Source organism: Rattus norvegicus, chromosome X (genome assembly GCF_021556685.1).
Source record: "Rattus norvegicus strain SHRSP/BbbUtx chromosome X, alternate assembly SHRSP_T2T, whole genome shotgun sequence".
Classification (NCBI taxonomy): Eukaryota; Metazoa; Chordata; class Mammalia; order Rodentia; family Muridae; genus Rattus; species Rattus norvegicus.
Genome location: NC_141554.1, coordinates 31,549,336 through 31,572,222, shown reverse-complemented (window position 1 = coordinate 31,572,222; position 22,887 = coordinate 31,549,336). Strand labels below are relative to the sequence as shown.

The 22,887-nt window shown below is 36.7% G+C and overlaps 1 protein-coding gene across 8 annotated transcripts in view; it reads left to right on the top strand.

Moving 5' to 3' along the window:
- Mid1 (midline 1) overlaps positions 1 to 22,887 on the top strand; it is a 381,084-nt gene that overhangs the window by 294,376 nt on the left and 63,821 nt on the right. For all 8 annotated transcript variants that reach the window (XM_087600601.1, NM_001431606.1, NM_001431607.1 and 5 more), the window contains 1 exon segment: positions 9,022 to 9,117. In XM_087600601.1, coding sequence (XP_087456727.1) covers positions 9,022 to 9,117 — 96 coding nt within the window.

Here is a 22,887-nt window from a genome sequence, read left to right as displayed (position 1 = left end):
GTGAAGGAAAAAATAGAGCAGACAGACCAACAGACGGACAGATGAGACAATCAGACAGACAGGCAGCTGAAATAGGCAGGTAGACTGACATAAGGACAGATGAGCCAGTTGGTCAAATAGACAGACAGATAAGACAGAGAGACAGACAGACTGATGTACATACAGAGGAAATAAACAGGTAGACAGATGAAACAGACAGAAGAGGAAGACAGATGGTCAGTCAGACAGATAGATGTACAGACAGAGGAGGCAGACAGGTAGACAGACAGATGAAAGAAATGGACAGATGGTCAATCAGACAGACAAGACAGATGGATAGACAGACAGATGAGACAGACAGACAGAGGAGACAGACAGACAGACTATTTCCTGAACCATATAACTCTTAATTGACAAAGTAAATTTTCTCTTGGGAAAGGTTATTACAGCCTCTAGTGCAGTGCTGAGGCAAAGAGAGTACCAGGAAAACTGCAAAATTATAGTATTCATGCCAGAAAGACCTATGTGGTGTAATCTTATAAAATGCTTCTTAATGTGTTCTGCTGACAATATAGTCACATTCTTGTTAACATTTCTCTCCAGGCACAAAGCTTTTAACTTCAGTCATTATTTTTAAGTTCGAGATGTTCAAAGTTTCTTTGTTAGAATAGCTTCAATCAGTAGTGATTCTAAGAATGGACAAGTGTAGGGCTGGAGATTTGTCTTGCTGGTAAAACACTCACCTGGCATGTGCAAGGTACTGTTTTCCATTACGAGAACTGGGGCAAAAGACCTACATGCATTTATTAGTTAATTTCTCACTTCTTATAAAGGCAGAAATAGAAATAAGGAGTAAATAAAAAGGCCACTCATATCTTAATACCTAGAAGTAACACAGCATTGAGTTATAACTAAATTAATATAGAGATGATATTTGTATACCTCAATTAAAATTTGAAAGTACATCTAAGACAATAAACAGTATTTAAAGATTGTTCTCTGTATATTATTGACTGCAAGGTTAGAAAAATAAACATTGAACTCCTGATGATGGAATTCATAAATATATAGAACTGATTTTGTGGTGTTAATATAGAAATTTCAAATAAAACCTGACAAGGTAAATACAGGATCACGTATCAAAATTACTTAAATGGTAGTCCATGGAACACTAGACTTGAATTTGTATGCAGATTGTGTTTTATTAGGTTTTGAAGTTCCCTGGGCAGCCTGCCTTGCCAGCGCATTTGGAAATAGTAACCTTCATAACCAATTAAAAAAAGCATTAAAAATTAAACCAACACCAATCACATGTATTTGCAGTCTTTTGGAAGCCATGCCTGAAGATACCCTCAGAGTCTTGCAACATAATTAAAACATCTTAAGAGTTCAGTTACATATAAAGAATTTATGCTTTTATGCAGGTGGCATGTGTTAATACAAGTGTGTTTTCATATTAAGGATTGTGATTAACGTTCCTCAGAAGAAAATATACAGGTTGTGGCACTCGACATGTCTGTATCCTGATGGCATTTGAGTGGTGGTATTAGGTGTCAGGCCTATGAACACAGTTCCTGAATGTCGCTCTGAATGTTGTAGAGTGAAACAAGCCAGATCTGTGTTTGCCTTGAAAGGTATCCAGACCTAATATTATACTTTAAAGAGATTCTGAAGTATTGACTTCAGAATAAGAGCAAACATTCTTTAAGGCCTGGGAAAACCCAAAAGGAATTGCTGAAATCTCCTATTTCAGCCCTACATTTTAATGGTAGAGTTCAATGACATGTCATTAATTCCCAGCAATTCAACTCTTAGGTATAAGTCTCCAAAGGCTGAAATTAGGAGCATTTGTCTGCTTACCTAGTTATTTGATTGGGTAGAAGAACAAAGATCATCTGTTAAGGTGGATTTACTGTTCTCTGTTGATGTCCACATAGATGCCTCAAGGCTTAACATGCAAATTGGTATAAAAATTACCTGTCTCAACATAGAGTGTTAAAGCATCAACTCAGACTTCACTAAATATGCACCATATAATAGGTTAAACAACTCAATGAAAATTAATTACAAATACATACCTTAAAAAGATAATAGGAAGAATATAAATCACCTTTATGCATAAAAATGTATGCCACACACCTATTACAATGCCACACACCTTTTACAATTTTATCTTTCAGAATCTGGCCTGCGTTACATTTTTTGGTTCATATAAGAGTCACTTGCATCATTACACTTATAGGTATCATCCTGAACTGTTTGCATTCCTCTGTGGTAGTAGTGGTTGGAAGAATGCATGGAGGAGTAGTAAAACTCACTAAAACTTTTTGGTATTGGTCAGCTTGTTTGAACTATAATAAAATACACCAAGCAGTTAACATTTTACAAAAAGAAAAGCTTTAATGGTTTTCCTTTTTATATTTTTTGGTTAGACAGTAGCTCTCTATGCAGCCTGGTCTGGCATGAACTTCAAATCTTCCTGTTTCTCTTTGCTCTGTGGCTGTGAGTGAAGGAAAGGTTTGTTTACTTCATAGTTCTCCAGATTCAAGGTCATGGTACCTATGTTGACTGAGTTGTACTGAAGGACTCATACCAATTGTAGAAGGCAATGGTAGAATTGTTTGTTGGAGTGAAACACGCTCATAAAAGAAGGGAGAGGGGGGAGTGGATAGGTGGTTACATTTGATTCTTTTTTTTTTTCGGAGCTGGGGAGGTGGTTACATTTGAAATGTAAATAAAAATATCCTATAAAAAGCAATAAAAAGAAATACATAGAAAATGAAATTAAATTTAGAATTAGACACAGAAATAAACAAACCATGTATTATATCTAACACTGTCTACTTGAAGCTACGTATCCACGGAGATGTAGAATGAATACTTTATGTACATTTAGTATATACTTTATGTTAGAGTCACTGGGGATATTACCTTGGAAGGACAGAATTCTGTGTGCAGATGGTAGGGTATTTTGAAAACAAGATCACAGAGCATTTGCCATGTACTTGCACCATGTGTAAACACGCACACCCACAACCACTCTCCCATCCCATTTATTCCCCTACAGAAAAAAATAAAATTAAAATAAAAAAAAAGAAATCATGTCTAGAGCCAGGAGATGGAGTGAACTTGGGGGAACTTCAGCCTCAGTCTTTTATATAACAGGCTTCTTGAAAGGACCACCAATGAACCTCATGAAAATGACCTTCTAAGTTGTGTTACCCAGTGATCTCTCTCAAGATCCTAACCATAAAGGCTCTTTCTATAACTTTCCAGTAGCACCCACTATCAAGGCCACATTTTAATTGCAGATGCATCCTTATGGAACCATTAAACCATATTCAAATCATAGTACTTAACCTTCTCAACAATGACTGTTAGTTGGTTCTTTCCTCTCATAGAATTAATAGTACTGTGAAAAAACTCCCTGAGGAACAGGTTATGAATTAACCCTAGGAGAACTTGCTTTGATCTAAGATAGAATTTGGAGCAAATATGTCAATGATTTACTATATTGGACTTTAGAAAAATGTCCAGTGAATATTCAGGTTTTTCATGCTGAATGTTTCCCTGTGATTATTTGAAGATGTATGGTGGGGAAGGGATAAGCAGAGATGAGTATATGATAGGTTCTTGATGCATACAATGGTTTTCTTTTGCTCTCTTTTTAAAAGTGATTATTTCCATATGCACTCTAGGCACAGGGATGATAATGTGCCTGTGCTTAGCCTGAAAATCAAGCTGGGACCCACACAACACTGTCATAGGATGACAGAAGCATAGTGAGAGAGTTGAAGGAGTAGGAGAAAGAGACACTCAGTTAAGACTCTACAAAAACTTATTTACATTAGAAAGAAAAGAAGGCTTCAGGTAATAATATGGCATCATCTAGTGATATTAGCATTCAGTGAGAACTAGCTCTCTCATTCTCTCTCCCTCTCCCTCTCCCTCTCCCTCCCACTTCCCCTCTCCCTCTTTCCCTCCCCACTTTCTCTCTCTCTCTCTCTCTCTCTCTCTCTCTCTCTCTCTCTCTCTCTGTAGCTAAGAAGATGAAAATAGTGATATTAATACAATCATGAGACTATAATAAAAATTGGACTCAGTATTTCTGGGAATTATACTGTAGGGTAGGCTAAATCTATTGACTAAATAGTTTGCAACGTGGAGGAAAATATTTTTTAGTTTGATGATGGTAGGGTGCAAAATTAAGCTTTTATAATACTCATAAATATTCTTTATGCTGTGTACCCAGGACTCTTAGAACACTTTGTCCCAGGCTCTTGCTTGTGTTGTCACATCCATTTCTTCACGTTTTTACCTGAGCAGGTTCATAAAGAAAGTGAGGCACAGAGAAGGAGAGGACTTCTCAGAAGTCTTAGAGCTAGGATCTGAATGTACATGTTAGGTCTTGGGAGCTTAATCATTATGTTTTTAAGGAGTAAAATGTCTACAGGTCAAATTGATGTTGAATTTTTCTCAGATTGTTTTGAGAGTTAACCTAGCCAGACACAAGCAAAAAGTACTTATTTCTATCTTGTCTACAAAGAATTCCTCTTGAGGCCCATGTGCCTATGTCTGTGCTTGCATTCTTCCACAAAAGGGTAAAGACAAGGATTAGCATTGTGTGTGTGTGTGTGTGTGTGTGTGTGTGTGTGTGTGTGTGTGTGCGTGTGTAGATACTAGTAGTCCAGAAAAATTATGACATTTTATTTTATTTTTTACATTGTACAGTCTGTACCAAGTGTTGGCAAGCAATAGTTACAGGTAAAATCTTATTTATTACCTGTTTTGTAAATGAAGTTTTATTAAAGCACAATAGTATAATGTTCACTCATTTTTATACGCTCTGTCTGTGGCTGTTTTTATAATGAAACAACAATAGAACCAAATCATTGTCACAGACCATGTAAAGCTAACACAAGTTCTATGTGGCTCTTTACTGAAAAGGCCTTTTGAGAGTGTAGTACTCTACTGTCACTTATTAGTCACTAGCTTTATTTTCCTGTGGTGCACTTGAAATAAACTAACATGTGTGAGTTAATATTCCAAAGACTTAGCAATAAGAAGGGAAAAATAATATAAAACATTCCATCAATGTTTGCATATTGGTGATATTCTGAAATAATATCATTAAATTTAGTTTTAAAACCTTAACTACTAAGAATTTTAAAACGTGACTCGGATGTTTGTCTCACGTTATATTTTTGTTAACAATGTCACACTAGAACTTGGAATTTGGAGGCTCTATGACCTTTAGAAACAAACGATAGACATTAGTTGAGGAAAAAGAGAAAATTTGCAAATACCTTTCTCAAACAATGAATTATCAAATCAACCACTCTCATCATTCCTCATCAAAAGGAATAATACCCAAATATATTATGATATCCATTGAAGCAGTTGTAGATCAGTTTTCCAGAAGCAGACTCTGAGAGTTTGAACTGGGATATGAACCACAAAGCACAAGGAAGAGAGAGGAAAGAGGATATGTTAGTGAGCATGCCATTTCTAAGGATCCATTCATTTCTACCCAATGAGGCTGTAGGGGAGTTTTTTATAAACTGAGATCCAAATTGGTCTCATCCAGATGATAAGGGAACTGCAAGATTTGTCTAGTAATTGCAAGTATTTTCTGGTAGAGAACTGATTCTAGGTTCAGGAGTTTCTCTTGGGTCTCCACAGAAACACAGTTGCCTTTTCCAGGTCCAGAAACAACCCTGAGACAGAAGATCACAAATACATGCAGGAAAGAGAAAAAGCCCATCAGAAAAGTTGAAAATAATGCCCACTGAAGGCATTATTATTACAGTATTGCTATAAGAACAGGTTGAATGATTCTTTCCTTCAATCAACAACTGTAGCTTCCTGTTGTATATGTTGTTTTTCTCATATCACTTTAGTGATGGCATAGATAAGTGGGTTGACCATTATCCTCATGTGATATATAGGAAATTGAGCTAAAGATATATATACTGGTTTACTCATTTGGAATGATAGCTCACACCTCTTCTTAATCATAAATGATTACCTATAGTTTGGGTTTCTCTAAAATGTGGCTTGACCAGAACATGAAAAATATTGGTGGTTTTATGGTGACAATAGAAAACTAAAACTAATTTTTGAATTCTCTAGACTACCAAATATGCATAAAGAAGTAGGCATTACATAGGGAAATTTTGCTTTGTTTTGTTTTGAATCAGGGTTTCATGTCACTAAGGGTGACCTTAACTACTGATCCTCCTGCCTTCAAATCTCAAGTGCTGTAGTTCCGAGACTCTTACATTGAAAAGTGTTATCTTTTTTTACCCACAAAGCACAGTCAAAATTAGGAGGTTAAAAAGCTGCTCACCACCACACAGGATGTTATTAACAGAGATAAATTCCAGAAAACCTCCAGGAAAGTCCCTGTAGTGGAAGCTTGCGGATGCACGGCTTAGTGAAGACTGGATTTTGTTACTATCCTGTTGCCATGTGCTCTCAAAAGTGTTGTCAACCCCTTTGGTACTACCTGAAAAAAGTCTTTCTCCCAGCTGAATTTCCATTTATTGTATTTTAACTACCTCAGTAATTCTTTGTGGACTTCGCTAACATTTCTACTTTTTCAATTTGAATAACCCCAAAGGACCTGAGTTGGTCAAAGAGCTTAAACCACAGGCTTTAGGTTTTGTGTCTGTTGATTAAAAACAGATTTTATGCATGAGTTCTGCTTAATAATAGGAGGGGAACAAGCAGATGTTTGTAAAATCTGAATATGTTGGATCACATTTGTTTGGTTTCTTACTGACTAGATTTAGAAAAGCCATACTTATGACAATTGACCTGCAAATAGTTAGATGATGTATTTCCCTAGAAATTTCCTGTCATGAATGGTCAGCCAAGAAGAAAACTAAAAGGATTCTCTTAAGATTAACACACTAAAGAAATGCTGAAAATTTCACCTTACAATAATCATATCTAAACCAAAGATACCGAGTAATGGAATGTCTAATCTCAAGACTGATTCTCTGATTCTAAAGTCATTAACAGGTGCCATTCATTTACTTCAAAAAGTAGAAACACTTTGCATGTGCGTGTGTGTGTGTGTGTGTGTGTGTGTGTGTGTGTGTGTGTGTGTGTGTTAGGATTCATTTGAAAACAACCAGGTTGTGTCTCAACTGCTGTTGGACTCATTCTGTAAAATGTCTTTAAGTGTATATACCCAAGCTTGAGCATGAGTGGGATAATATCAAGGTTTTGAGATGGAATGAGGGAAATGATGGAGACAGAAGCTTGACTGCTTCAGGAAGTGTGGATGGAGAACAGTGGGGATATAGGAAACACTCACAGGAGTGTACACTTCCTCTGAAAAAAGCCAAGCCTCACACAGCTGAAAGCAAAAATTCCTTATGAACACACTTGGCTCACAGGACACCTCACACCTTCTCTGGAATTGAAGCCAGACATGGAAGTCACATGGAAGGAAGCAAGGCATCCAGCCAAAGCAGGATTTGTGTCTCACTTTAACATTGGTGTCTTGTGAGAGTACCCTCTTTGGGAAAAGAACAAGTCCTAAACTTGGACTATGCACCTCCACTGGCTAGGCTACATTAATACCCAAATCACAGCACCAAGAACAAAGTTCGTAGCAGATAAACTGTCAGACAAAAATTACAAGACACGAACTAAGCTCAGATTCTTGGGAAATTCTAAGCAAACACCAGGAAATGCGGACCTTTTCTTTCCCAAAAGAGCTTAAGAATAAGTATGTTTAGCTTTCTCGGAATTATGAGGGGAGTTGCATTCTTGGAAGAGGAACAGAAATCACTTTAACAAGAATAGGCTACGTTATGAAGAACCTACTGGAAACAAAAATGTGCTCATTATAAAAACCACTACGCAAGCTTGGTATCTTGGTTCATACTTGCCGTCCAAGCATGTGAGATGCTAAGTCGGGGGAGGGAGAGTTTGTGGACAGCCTGGACTACAACTGAAGTCTGTATTTCAAACAAATAAATAAATAAAAGTACTCAAACTTAAGTAATAAAATAAATGCTAGATTAATTCATTGAATTCATTAAAAAACAGATTTCTACTTCTGACACACTCATATTAAATGTAAGTTGAAAATAATTCTCTCTCTTAATATAGGTGTCTAAGTGAAAAGTTTAGGAAAACAGGCTAAATTTTTCATAAATTCTAAGGTGAAATGTTTCGTTGTTGCTTGTCTTTCTTTGGTTTGATAGAGTCCAGTGCCTTGCTAAGCAAGTGCTTTACCACTGAGCCATAGCCACAATACATATTTGTGAATAATATGTATAATAAGTGAATGGACAGTTTAAATGGAGAACACATGGAGCAAGGAGGAATGGAGAAATTTTAATGACTGACTCAAAGCACATGGTTATCATGGTAAAAACTGTGATTAAATATTTACTCCAGGAATCTTTAAATTTAATGTTCTGAAAGAATGGTCCTATATTTAAATGCATAATGATATGAATATAATGTTCAAGGACATTTACACAGATAGAGAGGAAAATACAAGCAAAGGATAACCTATATTATGACTGGAAAGTATGGTATATGTGTGTGTCATATGGGTGACAAGAACTCCTTATGAATTCTATAAGTCACAATATTTTAACCGTATCTAGTCAATTCAAACCTAGTTTGAAAAGATTAACCTCCTCCTAATTATAAATTGGTAAACCTGAAAACGCTGCAATTAAACTATATATTATCATTTCTGACTCAGGCAAAGGTATAACTATGTACTTTCTCCAGAGTTCTGTATCTACCAAGAACTTATTACTAAATATCTAATTAAGTGTAATTTAAGTAACAGAGTAATCCTGAATAAGGAAGATCAAATTTTAATATTTCTCAAAAAATCTTTGAAATACAACTTTTGAAAATCTAGTTTAAATTAATTAGTACCTAAAAAAGAATTAATAGCATTAATACCTCTGAAAAATTTATCCTTTCTCTGAGGATTAATAATTTTGCACATACTAAAGTAGAAAGGTATGCAGAGTAACATTTCTCTCTTTCTTTTTTAAACAGCAAAATTTGGAGAGTAATCTCACCAATCTTATTAAGAGAAACACAGAACTGGAGACCCTTTTGGCTAAACTCATCCAAACTTGTCAACATGTTGAGGTGAGTATTCAGTCCCAAACTCCATGATATATTTCAGAGGAAAAGAGCTAGCTTGAACTTATTCTGTCTGCTCAATTATATATATATATATATATATATATATATATATATATATATATATATATATATATATATATATATTCATCTTTATTAAATTGGGTATTTCTTATTTACATTTCGATTGTTATTCCCTTTCCTGGTTTCTGGGAAAATATCCCCCTAATCCCTCCCCCTACCCTTCCCTATGGGTGTTCCCCTCCCCATCCTCCCCCCATTACCACCCTCCCCCAACAATCACGTTCACAATTATATATTTTAAAGGAAAAATCATTCTTGGAACTAGAGAGATGGCTCAGTTCTTAAGAAAACTTTGCAAGTCAGGAATCTTATAATCTCTTGCAACCCCAGCTCCAGAGATCTGACACCCTCTTCTGGACTCCATAGGCACCCTCACAGAGCACACACACATGTACACACAAATATAAATAATAATACAAAAATAAATATTTTAAAAAGAAAAATCTTGCTTAATGTTAAATATTTGACAGAAGTCAAACATTCAACAAATGAAATTGGAGAGAACTAGAAGTTTAGAGTCTTCTGCATCCAGGGGTGCACATCCCTATCCCATTATAGCTCCCTCTGAATTGAACATTGTATGCTATTACTAATACTGTAGATTTTAATCACCCTCACAGTCTCCCCAAAAGCATAATTTTGAAGGTAAGTTTTCTAGGGCTGCCATAAAAGTAGGCACAAGTTGAGGGCCACTTCAATTATGAATATTTGTCTTGCTTTCTGTACCAGAGTCATGTCTCTTTTCTCGAAGCCAAAATATTTTCTCAGTAATCTTTCAATGAGGTTTTTAAGTAGTAATTTGTATATTGGTTCCATCTTTTCCAATTAGGATGTAAAGTCTTTAAACATAGAATCAAATGTATTTCATCATTGAATTTCAGACTCTGGTACATTTTTTTAAAACAGAAGCTGAAGATCTACCTATCTTTATGTTATTCATTATGTATTGATTGGTTAAAAGATCTATTTAAAGTAAGAAAAGAATCTCAAGAAAATTATTCTGGACAGATAGGCATGATGCCTCTCTACCCAGCTAATTAGCACTTTGAATGCTTACAAATACATCTTCCATAATAATCATGTTTAGAGAGACAATATGTTTACTTTTTTCAGACTTATCAAGGTGTATTTATGTATTCATACATATACATATTCAAACTTATACGTGTTTATAGCAATAATAATCAAAGAAAATAAGGCTATTAGCTTGAGAGCTGGAGGCCATGAAGTGACTGGAGGAGGATACCTGGGAGGGGGCAGAGAAAGGAAAGGTAGAGTAATGTAATGTAAAGTTAAAGTGTTGTTAAATACATATTTAAAACATATGAATGAAACCCTAGCATCTTGAAATGTATTGGTCATCATGTTTATCGCATAGTCAGAAGTACTAGACTTCAAGGACACAGGAAAATAAAAATGTGGAAAACCAATCAAAGAAAATGACTCATGAAACAATATAGAACCTGGAATTATGAGAGGAATTATTAAACCTGAATATGTGAAAATTGATCATTTTTACAACTTTTCCACTATTCAGTAGCATTTGGTACATTTTTTAATATTGTATATTTACTCACTACTACATCCAAAATTCCCATCATTTTAAACACATTTCTTTAAAAAAAAACATGCTAAGTGAAATAAGCCAAACATAAAAGGGTAAAATTTATATGATTTTAAGTTATTTGAAATACTTGGAATAGGAAAATTCAGGATTCAGCATAGAGGTTATAGGGGATTAGCATGCAGAAAAACAGAGAGATATTTAATGTGTTTATTTTTGAAGTATACAAGTATATGAACTAACTACTCTCTAAATAATGATGTTTTGTAGTCATTTTTATCTTCTCTCTTCATTAAATATAACACATCATCTTATGTGCCCAGAGCTATAAAAGTAGATTCACAGTTTAGTAAAAAAATAATAAAAATTATAATTGATTGGTTGTCTACAGATTCAAATAATAGCACAATTAAAGAACAGCAGAGCTGCCTATCAGACACTGATCTCATAGAATGTAGCTTTTGAAAATTAATTAATTTATTTATTTACTTACGTTCCCTCTCTCCTACCTCATAGTCCTTCCCCCCTACCTTCCTTCCCTTCCAAGTAATAAGACTAAGCACACCTCCTATTGAGGTTAGGCAGGACTGCCCAGTTAGGAGAAAGGGACTCAAAGGCAGGCAACAGAGTCAGAGACAGACCCTGCTCCTGCTCTTTGGAGTCTCATACGAAGACTAAGCTACACAACTGTTACACATGTGCAGAAGGCCTAGTTCAGCCCCATGCATGCTCTCTGATTGGCAGTTCAGCCTTTGTGAGACCCTATAGGACAAGGTTATTTGGTTCTGTAGGTCTTCTTGTGTTGTCCTTGACCAATCCCTGGCTCTTACACTCCTTCCTCCCCTCTTCCACAGGATTCTCCAAGCTCCACTTAATGTTTGGCTGTGGGTCTCTGAAACTGTTTCCATCAGTTACTAGGTGAAACCTCTCTGTTGACAGTTTAGCTAGGTTCCTGTCTGCAGATATAGCCAGCCAAATATCATTAACAGTGTCAGGGGTAGAGTTCCTCTCATGGCAAGTGTCTCAAGCTGGACCCTTCTCATTGGTTGGCCATTCCCTCATTTTCTGCTATACCTTTACCCCCTGCATATTTTATATGCAGGGCAAATTGAATGTAGAATATTTTTGTCACTTGGTTGGTGTTACAATTTCTCTATTGGAAGTCTTGCCTGCTTACAGGAGATAGCCCATTCAGTCTTGATGTTCTGAATTGCTAGGAGTCTTAACTATGATCACCCTCATAGATTCCTGACAGTTTCCATTGCCCTCCATCCCAGCTTGTTTTTGAAATTGAAAGCTATGTTTCTCAATAGACCAGTGACAATACAGCTATAACTTTAAACCAATGATGGGATACAGGTAAACACCTAGATTTGTTTCCATTCTTACTGTCAAATAAAATGTAAATTAGATATTTTCTATATTGTAGATTAGTGAATGTGTTATAGGGGTGAAAATGAACTTTAAAAATATTTTGGGTGTGATATGACATGATATGATATAACAGAAATGGCATTGGACAAGACAAACAGAAGAAAATAATTCCAAGAGATGCCACAAGAATCAGATGCCCATTGCATTCCACAGTCAGGAATCTCATAAGAACATTAAACTAGACTCCATGCTATATATAAATAGAGGACGTGATGCAGGCCCTGTGCATGCTGCTTCAGTCTCTGTGAGTTTATATAAGCTATGATCATACTGATATAGATTATTGTCTCTCGTCCCATGGGTCAGGACTTCTTTGGGAGTCACATATCAAAATTTTGCATTACAGTTCATAAGTGTAGAAAATAACAGTTATAAAATAACAATGGAATAATTTTTAAGGTTAAATGCTCACCATAACATTAGGAATTGTATTAAAGGGTTGCAGTGTTAGGAAGGTTGATAACTATGGATTTACAAGGCCTCCTTTCTTGGTGTTCTCCATGCCCTCTGGCTATAAATACTTTTTATGCCTCCTCTTCTGTGGGGATACCATGAGCTCTGAGAAGATGTATTTGATAAAGATGTTCCATTTAGGGTTGTGTGTTTGTTCTAAGGATTCTCCCTCTCTGTATAATTTCTGGCTGAAGATCTCTACAGTTTTCCCATCTGCTACAGGAAGAAACTTCGGTGACGATGGCTGAGAAAGGCACTGAGTTATGAGTATAGTAGAATCATTTTATTGCTACACATTTTTAAAGAATAGTAGCATTTGGTTTTGGCCTAGGTCCCTATACTATCCAGTCTCTGGCTGGTTCTTGGTCACACAAGTAATTGTTCTATATGGGTTCCCTCTCATAGAGCAGGCCTTAAATCAAATTAGATATTGATTGGTTACTCCCACAAGCTTTGGGCCACCATTGCTCTACCATATCTTGTAATCAGGACACCACTATAGATCAAAGGGTTTGTGGTTGGGCTGGTTTACATTTTTCTTTTGGTAGTATGCAGCATATCTTATTGTATCAAAGATACTAAAATATAAATGTGAGGGCTTCCTATAGGTACCAGCTCACTTTCTCCATATTCAGTGAATTGTGTTGGTGTTGTCATCAGCAATGGAGCCTTGCTGTCAATTTGTGGATAATAGCCTGGGTTGTTTGGGGATTCCCATAGTAACCCTTTGGCCAAGAACTCAGTTGGATATAGCCCAATTGTGGTACTTGAAGATTCATTTGGTGAACAGAAATGACTAGTTAAGACTTTCTGCCCACTCTTTTGGCACATTCATGTAGATTGCCTTTATACATTTTTTTTCTAGGAGGCTTCTACTGTTTTAACTAGATTCCCATATTGCCCTTCATATATCCCTAATTTTAGCTGTCTCTCCCCATTTTTCCTCACTTGGAACTTAAATAACGAAGAAAGAGGTAGAGGCCAAAGAAATGGCCCAGACATTAAAGTGTTTGACTTACAAGCATAAGGACCCGAGTTTGATCCCTAGAACTTAAGTTTATAAAATAAATTACCTGTCAGGGTGGTACCTGCTTATAATCGCTGAGCCAAGGAGGTAGAGGTGGGTAGATCTCACTGACCAGCCAGGCTAGCATACTTGACAAGTTCTAGGCCAATGAGAGACCCTGACTCCCCCAGCACCCCCCCAAAAAAAACAAACCAAAAACCTGGATGGTGAGAATGGTGTCTGAGAAATGACCACAATGTTGTTCTTGGGCTTTCACATGTACACATGTCATCCAGTGAACATAGATGGATGTGCAGAGGAAAGAGGGTACAGTTTGCCTGAAAGCTTATTAAGTTTAATGAGTAGTCAGGACTTGAACTTGTCCTATAGATTTCCAAATTACTGTCTTAAAAAAATTTCCAGGATTTGGGAATATCAGCTTATTTTATGTCATCCAGTAGTGTTTATGTTAGCATATTCCCCAGCACAATAAAGCTAAGCTTTCAGATACTCTCAGCTTAAAAGCTTCTCTATTATGTAAATATTGGAGATTTGGTGTAAGACTTAAAATAGTTTGTGTTCTTAAAGGTTGTGCTTTTACTTATAAGCCCATCCTCATGATTGGAAATTTCAAACTGGTTACTGAGAAGCAAGTCTGTTGGCAAATTTTTCAAGCTCTAAACTCGTTATGTGTTTCTGTAGTCATGTTTAGGATTAACAATAGTAGTGCTTTTTCTTCCCTAAACTATCCATTTTAGCTGTTCATCATTTATGTGCTGATGAGTATGGTATAATAGGAAAATGATAGTTAGAGGATAAAGCAACATGGAAGTTGAAAGGATTGGCTCTTGGGTTCATGCCACAGACCCCTTCCTTTTGATACTAAATGATTCTTCTGCCTGACCTTTATGCTGTTAGATGCAGCTTACGACATGAAGGCAACAGCAAGTTACAAAACCTTGACCTTTCTAACCTACTGAAACTGATTTTGTTTGTACATTGTTGATTAAACAATATGGGAAATGATAGTGGAGATGCATAATATTTTCATTATTTCAGAGCAAAGTGAATATGTATTTTATGAATAAAAGGATGAAAAATAGAAGGATCCTTGTGCCATATTTTATTTTTATGATATGGTTGCTCTTGATGTTTAGAATAATAGAAAGAATTATTTCTCTTTAGTTTAAAAAGATTACCTGTGCTTTATGGTAAATCCTATTATATGATTTATGTATTGGGTGATTATTTCATTCCACTTCAGCAAGTTACTTCTTAAAGTATTAGTGTCTGCTTTGCATTATTGCTGGTAATAATTTCAGAACAAATGCCATGTTCCTAATGCAATTATACTATGACTTGAATTTACAAAATGTTATTCATTGTAATGTGATGTAAAATTACATTCTATCATGTTTATTAATTTTCACATGAGAGATAAATTCAAGAAATTTACCACCAGACTATTTCTTATTTCAAGGAATCAAGAGAATCTATTTCTCGGCTGCTTTGTAAATCCTTTGGAGTAAAAGTAAATGCTTATTGGTCACTCAATTTAGAATTCAAGAAATGCATTCTAAATAAATATTCCATAATTTTTATGATTAGAAAATGGTAGTAGCAGTACCTAATATTATATACATCCTAATTATTAATATTCTCAAGGAATATTTTTAAAAAAGAAAATAATGGACTAAATCCATATATGACTCATTAATGAAGGAACCATCAGGATCATAAAACCTATTTGAACAAAAGAGGATATCATAGCCTGGTGTAAACAAATGGGAGCAGGGAATATTAAAAAAAAAAGAAGATACCAGAATGACAGGCCCAAATTTGGTACAAAGGTAGCTAATGAGCCACAGGAATATACAGCTTTCTTCTTAATATTTGAGTAAAAGTTGCATGTCCTCTGTTTTCTCCAACATCGGTCTTTGCAGAGTATAAGCCCTAATTAATAACACATAGAAATTTCAGAATCTGGAGATTCAGGTGACATTGGCCCAGGCTGGCTTCATAGAATAGACACATTGATATGCCATGAGAAAACTCTCACCATGCACTTCCTTGGCCTTATTTTGAAGTTTTGGGTAATTTTGTTTACTGTGACCTTCTGTTCTAGAGACTGTTGACCTTTGAGCTGTATTTGTACACCAGGCATTGCTGATGAAGGTGGAAGTTTTGACATGGAATCTGTACTTTAATGTGCTCAAGTGGCCGTCTTGCTAATAGTTTTAGTTAAAATGGAGTACCTACCTATGTGCTGCACTGTGCTCCATGTGAAAAGTACTTCCTCATCGGGGACTAAGTGTCTTCCCTAAGACAGAAGAGCACCAACAACACAATGGAAATTTGCTCTTGCCACAGGAGAGGTGTGGATTACATACTTTAATTTTCCGAGAAGAGAGAAAGTAGTTTCTGCTGGGTATTGAGAAAGACAACAGGGAAGATGTGAGCCTGTCATAAGGAGAGGAACTGCTAATGGAGAAAGAAGCACTGCTTGCAAGGCACATGGAGAGATGGAAGAGGGCATGCATTCTCTGTCTCCGTCTCCGTCTCCGTCTCCGTCTCCGTCTCCGTCTCCGTCTCCGTCTCCGTCTCCGTCTCCGTCTCCGTCTCCGTCTCCGTCTCCGTCTCCGTCTCCGTCTCCGTCTCCGTCTCCGTCTCCGTCTCCTTCTCACTCCCTCTTCATCTCTTCCCTCCCCCCTCTTTCTCTTCTGGAAAAATGGAAGGCATGAATGAAGGAAAAATAAGTAGGAAGCAGCTTTGGGCAGATGAGAGTTGGGAAGCATTTCATTTGGCATCTGAGTTTGAAATTGGTTCTTGAAGGTTCGGTGACATTTCAAGAAGCACATAGATTGTGTTGACCTCACACGTAAAACTGGAAAACTTAACTCATTTCAAGAATTGATATTTGTGGCTATTTGTAAAATAATGTGTTAGGTTTGAAACCTGTAGCAAATGGCTGAGGTACCTGTCTAACATATCAACATAGACATGGCCCCAGGTTCTCTCTTTATCCACCAGTCCCACCCTGTTTTTACAGGGCCCACCTAGCTGGTATTCAATAACCCTTACCCTGAACACTCTGGCACAGGCTGCTTCTCCCTGTATAATCCAAACACTTTGATTATCCTTTCTCTGTAACTTTGAGCCTCCTGACTGTTGAATCTGGTAATCCTGTCTCACCTCTCCCTTGCCCTCACCTCTTTCCTCACATGACACACCTCAGTGTGATCATAGACACTCTGGATTCTCTCAGAGGCTCTTGCCTCTGGCTATGCTCTGCCACATATCTATAACAATAATGTTTCTTTTCCACCAGACCTAGGAATACCCATGCCCTTTCTTTTCCTTTAATTTCTTTTATTCTTCATTTGTTGCCAACCCCCGGGAGCAGCCATGTTCCTTTTCATCCTTTTCTTTTTATTTCTATTTTTTTATTTATTTTCCTGCAAAATAATCACCCAACCATACAAAAATGCCCCAGTATAAAGGGACCTCAAAAATGTGGTGGAATATGTTGGGCACCAGCAAGCTATTCTTTTTCATCAGTGCACTTGAAAAGAATTTCCTGCTTCACATCCTAGGTTCCTAGACTGTACTTCTTCCTTTTCCTCTTCCTGAAGTTGCCCATGTATTCTGAGTCTGAGAATCCATGAGGAAACTAACATTCCCATGCTAGTGGGAACTAAGAAAACTCATAGCACAGAGGTGACTCCTCATTGTTGTAAATTCTATCAATGAATTCTCAGGCTTTAGTAGGAAATGTTACATCCTCATAAGTTCACCCCCTCCTCCTGAGGGTTCACTTCGGCTTTCTTTTAAAAATGGAAACTCTTGAAGGTCTGCCCCCTCCATTGTTTTAATAACTTATTTAACAAATGAGGGCAACCAAATGCAATGGCCTTGTGATTGTGTAAGTGCTGTTTTTTTAAACTAGAAAAGAAAGAGTGTAAAATCCAAGGCAGTTTGGGACTTGTGAAGGAGAGACATTGAAAGAACAGCTTCAGAGAGACTACCAACAAATGTTTGTGTTGAGTTTGTGGCTGTGGCTCTAGAAACAATAGGTTTTAACTGTTCTGCTTTGTTTTTTCCAGGAGAGGATTACAGTAAAAGCTCCCTCAGGTCAAGTTTGGAGTTACTGTTATCTGGAGCATAAAACAAACTTATGAGACGTGATTAAGATTTGGGCCAAGAACTAGATGTGATCACACACACACACACACACACACACACACACACACACACACACACACAGAGAGAGAGAGAGAGACAGAGACAGAGACAGAGACAGAGACAGAGAGCGCACTGGGGTTTCCCAGGCAGGGGATGGATTGTTCAAGGAGAGCCTGGGTAAAATAGTGAGAGGCCAACTACAAATAAATGGAAAAATAGTCTATTTTTAAAGTATAAAAAAAACTAGCTGCAGAACTTACTTTCTGTAAGTCAAATATGGAATACAGCTCTCATTACCACACTGTCCTCCCAATTTTCTTAGAAAAAACAGAAAACCTATTTTATTGCTTAAGAAAATACGGAGTCATTACTCTTGTTTTTGTAGCAAATATAACACATTATAAAAGATCACTTGGGGAATTGTTGGTGACAGTGAGTATCAAACGACACTGAGAAGTAATGGGGAACAAGTAAAAACTTGTGACCAATTGCCACTGTTGTTTCTGGAAGATAGAGGCCCATCTGACTAACCGTCCCTATCCAAGGTCTAATCCAGCAGATTGTCAGTGTGCTAGCCTTGGCCCTTTTGACTAATCTTGTCTTGTTTGTAATTACCTTTTAAAATTTTTTAAGCATTTGAGTGTGTGTGTGTGTGTGTGTGTGTGTGTGTGTGTGTGTGTGTGTGTTTATACATGTGTATTGGAATGTATATGACACTGTATCAAATATGTGGGGATCAGAAAACAATTTTGGCAATTGGTCTTCTCCCTCCACCATGTGAATTCCATGAATGGGATTTGAGTCCTCAGAGATGGCAGCAAGTTCCCTTACCTGACAAGTCATCACTCTGTCCTGTAATCTGCCTTTAGTCACTTTTCAAATTCTCTGTGGCTCTTTTTTTGTTGCTTGTTTTCTTTTTTATTTTCTTTTAATGGAAAGTTTCTTCCTTTACTGGCCTTCTGTGACCTCACAGTATTGGTGTATATGGAGCACCAGACATTTTGTGAATGAATTAATCATTTTGTCACTAGAGCTCTGCTTCAGTCCTGGGGTATATGAATTAAGTGGATTGATGGGGATGAGTTATCTTGAATAATGTAAAATATTACAGAGAATACTTTGTTATAATGGATGGATAGGTGTGTAGAAGGCTTTAAATCATTGATCAAGTCTTAAAAGCATTACTTATAAACTTTGAAATAACGCCAAAGTGCAAAGAAAGATGAGCATTTCTGCTTCAATTAATTGTGCCATTTTTGAATGTGAAAGCATTCTCTCTTTGTGGCAATTGCAATGCTTCATCCAAAGCATTGGATAAAGGACAGCATTCAAATACACACACACACACACACACACACACACACACACACACACACACACACACACACACAAATGCGCACACATACATACAGAGAAACACACACATACACATATATACATACACATACATGCTGTTTATGTCTTGGGAATATGTGTCATATGGATGAGCTAGATCCTGTGGTGAGCAACTTGAATATCTACAATTGTATTTAGATTTTTCTTCCATTGCTACTTGCAGAGAAGAGTCAGATTCCCAATCCATTTGATACCTGCCATGTTGCTGTGAGGTACTATTTGGAGTTAGACTCTGGGTCTTATTATACCATACCAGCAAACTCCCATTCATGCATAAAGCCCTAAAAGGTTGACAATGTAATTGGATAATTGTCAGCATTCATAAACCCTATTATGGCCAATACTGTAGTGAAATTGTTTTCTCCAGTTCAGGTCCTAGAATTCCCAGGACACAGGTGCAAAAGAACGGCCACACTGTATAAAACTTCATCATTTCAGAAAAAAGTTAATCTCTTGGGATGGATATATATATATATATATATATATATATGATGGAGATATATATATATATTCTCCAGCCACCAGAATTATGAAAATTTAATAAATTTTATATTATAAAATTAATAAAACCCCTTTTCACAATGGCAACTAAGGGGATTATAAAAATATTATCTAAAACATACTTGGATTCAATATTGTTGAGTATAAAAAAATATCCTAAGAATTATATCCTTTTACTTTCTTGAGAGTCAGTCATGATGGATAGAGAGAAGATACCAAGAAAAGTCTTCAGATATTCTAGAATTAGGAAATAATTTTATCACTAAATGAAGACAAGATTGAATTGATAATGCTCTTATAACATTCCTAAGTTTAAGGTTTGAAATGTTCAAAAAAACAACATCTAAAGTCATCTTCTGTTAATCTTTATAATTTGAGTATAATGAAGTTTTGTGTTATATATTTTAAATCCCAGCAGGAGGTTCAGAGTGGTGTTTGACATATTGCTAAGTTAAACTCTCCAAGTTGAGCCTAAACTAGGGCTCAGTGGCTGAGCAGTTATAGGAAGGAAGGAGAAAGTGTCATTTTGTTGTATCCTAATGTGCTCTTTCTACAGGAAACAGAAATTCTTTATCGTACCTCCCTTAAACTATTCTACATGTGACATCATTCTCATATAAGAGTAACCTATTCTGATAGCTAGAGCAGTACAGATTTTTCTGGCATGATATAAAGAACACTGGGAATAGAGAGACTTGAAAGATGATGCAGCTGGAAAAGTGTTTAACATGTAAACATGAACACTAGAGCTTGGATCTCTAACACACATGCAGAAATGAGGCATGACAGTGCACATTTGTATTCCCAGTGTCAGGTGGGGCTAAGTGGATGGAGAGACAAGCAGAACCTCAGAGCTTGCTGGTTAGCTCATCTAGCTGAATCAGTGGGAGATTATGCAACCCCATAGGAAGAAAAAATATCAACTAACTAGACCCTGCAGAGCTCCCAGGGACTAAACCACCAACCAAAGGGTACACATGGAGGGATCCATGGCTCCATCTGCATATATAGCAGAGGATGGCATTATCTGGCATCAATGGGAGGGGAGGCCCTTTGCCCTGTGAAGCCTTGATGCCCCTGCATAGGGAAATGCTAGCAAGGTAAGGTGGATGTGGGTGGGAGGGTAGGGGAGCACCCTCATAGAGACATGGGGACGGGGATGGGATAGGGAGTTTTTGGAGGAGAAACCTGGAAGGAAGACAACATTTGAAACGTACATAAATGAAATAACCAATAAAAATGAATAATTAAAAATAAAAAAGAATAAAGTAGAGGGCATAGCAAAAGTTGTCTGACATTGCCTTCACAGGTATGCTGATACCCATGCACATGCAAATATATACATGCAAAACACACAGCAAAAATAGGAAAAGTTTGTAGTACCCTTTTAAATGGCCATTACAGTAAGCTACAACTTAACTTTCACATAAGATGAGCTTAAATGGATGGATTCAAGGTGAGCAAGTCCAAGATGAAAGAGGGTGACCATGATGAGCAGGTAGAAGTTTCGTTTCCAGGTGGCTCCTGTTCAGTTCATCCACAGATATGATCACAACAAGCAATAAACTTTTTAATTTATTCTCTCATATATTACATGTTAACTGCAGTTTCACCCTCTCCTTACTCCCCCATTCCCTCTCACCACCTCCCCCACATCTACTCCACCCTCAGTATCCCTTCAGAAATGGACAGGCCATCCAAAAATATCAACCAAATATGGCATGTCAAGTTGTAGTAAGACTAGGCACCTCCCCTCACATTAAGGTTGGATGAAACAACGCAATAGGAAGAAAAGGGTCCCAAAATCAGGCAAAAGAGTCAGGGACAGCCACTGTTCCCACTGTTAGGAATCTCATAAGAAGACTATGATACACTACAGTAAAATATATGTAGAGGACCTTGGTCAGACCCATGTAGGTTTCCTGGTTGTCGGTTCAGTCTTAGTGAGCCACTAAGGGTTTAGGCTTCTTTATTCTGTGGGATTTCTTGTGCTGCCTTTGAGTTATCCTTCGACAAGCCTTTTTCCCCTCACCTCTGCAGAATTCATCAAGCTCTCCCCAATGTTTGAATGTGGGTCTCTTCATCTTCTCCCATCAGTTGCTGGATACAGCCTTTCTGGTCTTCTGTCTATGAGTGTAGCAGAATACCATGAGGAATCATTTTATTTATTTTTTCCAATCCTGTTTGGTTCTATCCTAGGTCTCTGGGATGCTGGTTCTCTGCTTCCTGGAAGTGTCAGGCATAGGCTGCTTCTTATGGCATCACTTCTCTTGACGTTTTGGTTAAGATCAAGTGAAGCAACAATCTTTGAGTAACTTATTCAAGTTCTTTTAGTTATAGATTTAATACATTCTTAAATTATTTCCCTCAATTAATGACATCAACATGTATTCTTGTGAAAATCAAGCCATATTATCTTTGTGTGTAAAATAAGTATACCTTAGGAGAAATACACTACACATCAATCATTTTGTACCTTCATTCCACTGACTTCTATTTTTAATTATCAAATGTATAAAAAATGGAAGACATGTATTCAAATTTTGAAAATCCATCTCAAAATAATTGAGTCATGCATATAAAATTCCCATTAACAAGAGTGCAATTGTAGCACTGCTTGTTTTTGCTTGAAATAGAAGTATGAATTTTTAAATTCAGCTATTTAAATACCTTGAGCCTACCACTGAGTGCAAAAGGCTCTCAGTGAGAAACAATACACAAAGGTTCCTACAACGTATGGTAGAATTCTACTCTGCTTTAAAAAAAACTCTATTCATATTCACTACATATAATATCAAGTTCCTATATGAACAGTGATAAAACTCTCATGAAGGCATAATTCTCTGACTAGGCATGGTTGAATTAGGTCATCATACGGTCTTTCCAAAAGACTGAGAAGATGGTATCTACTTTTTAATGCTGATGTCAGGAGGAGGATACTGCTGTATAAAATAATTATATTCCCATAACCAAATATATTGGGAAATAGGGGAAGCAAAAGTAATAGAATTTATATAAATGTACCCTAAGAACCATTATGGCCACTTGACAAGATCCTATAGTATCTTTCTAATATAATTATCTCAATAGCCTTTTCATGTAAACATTATGCCACTGGCTATAGATACATGTCTTAAAATCAGACCTAAATATATAT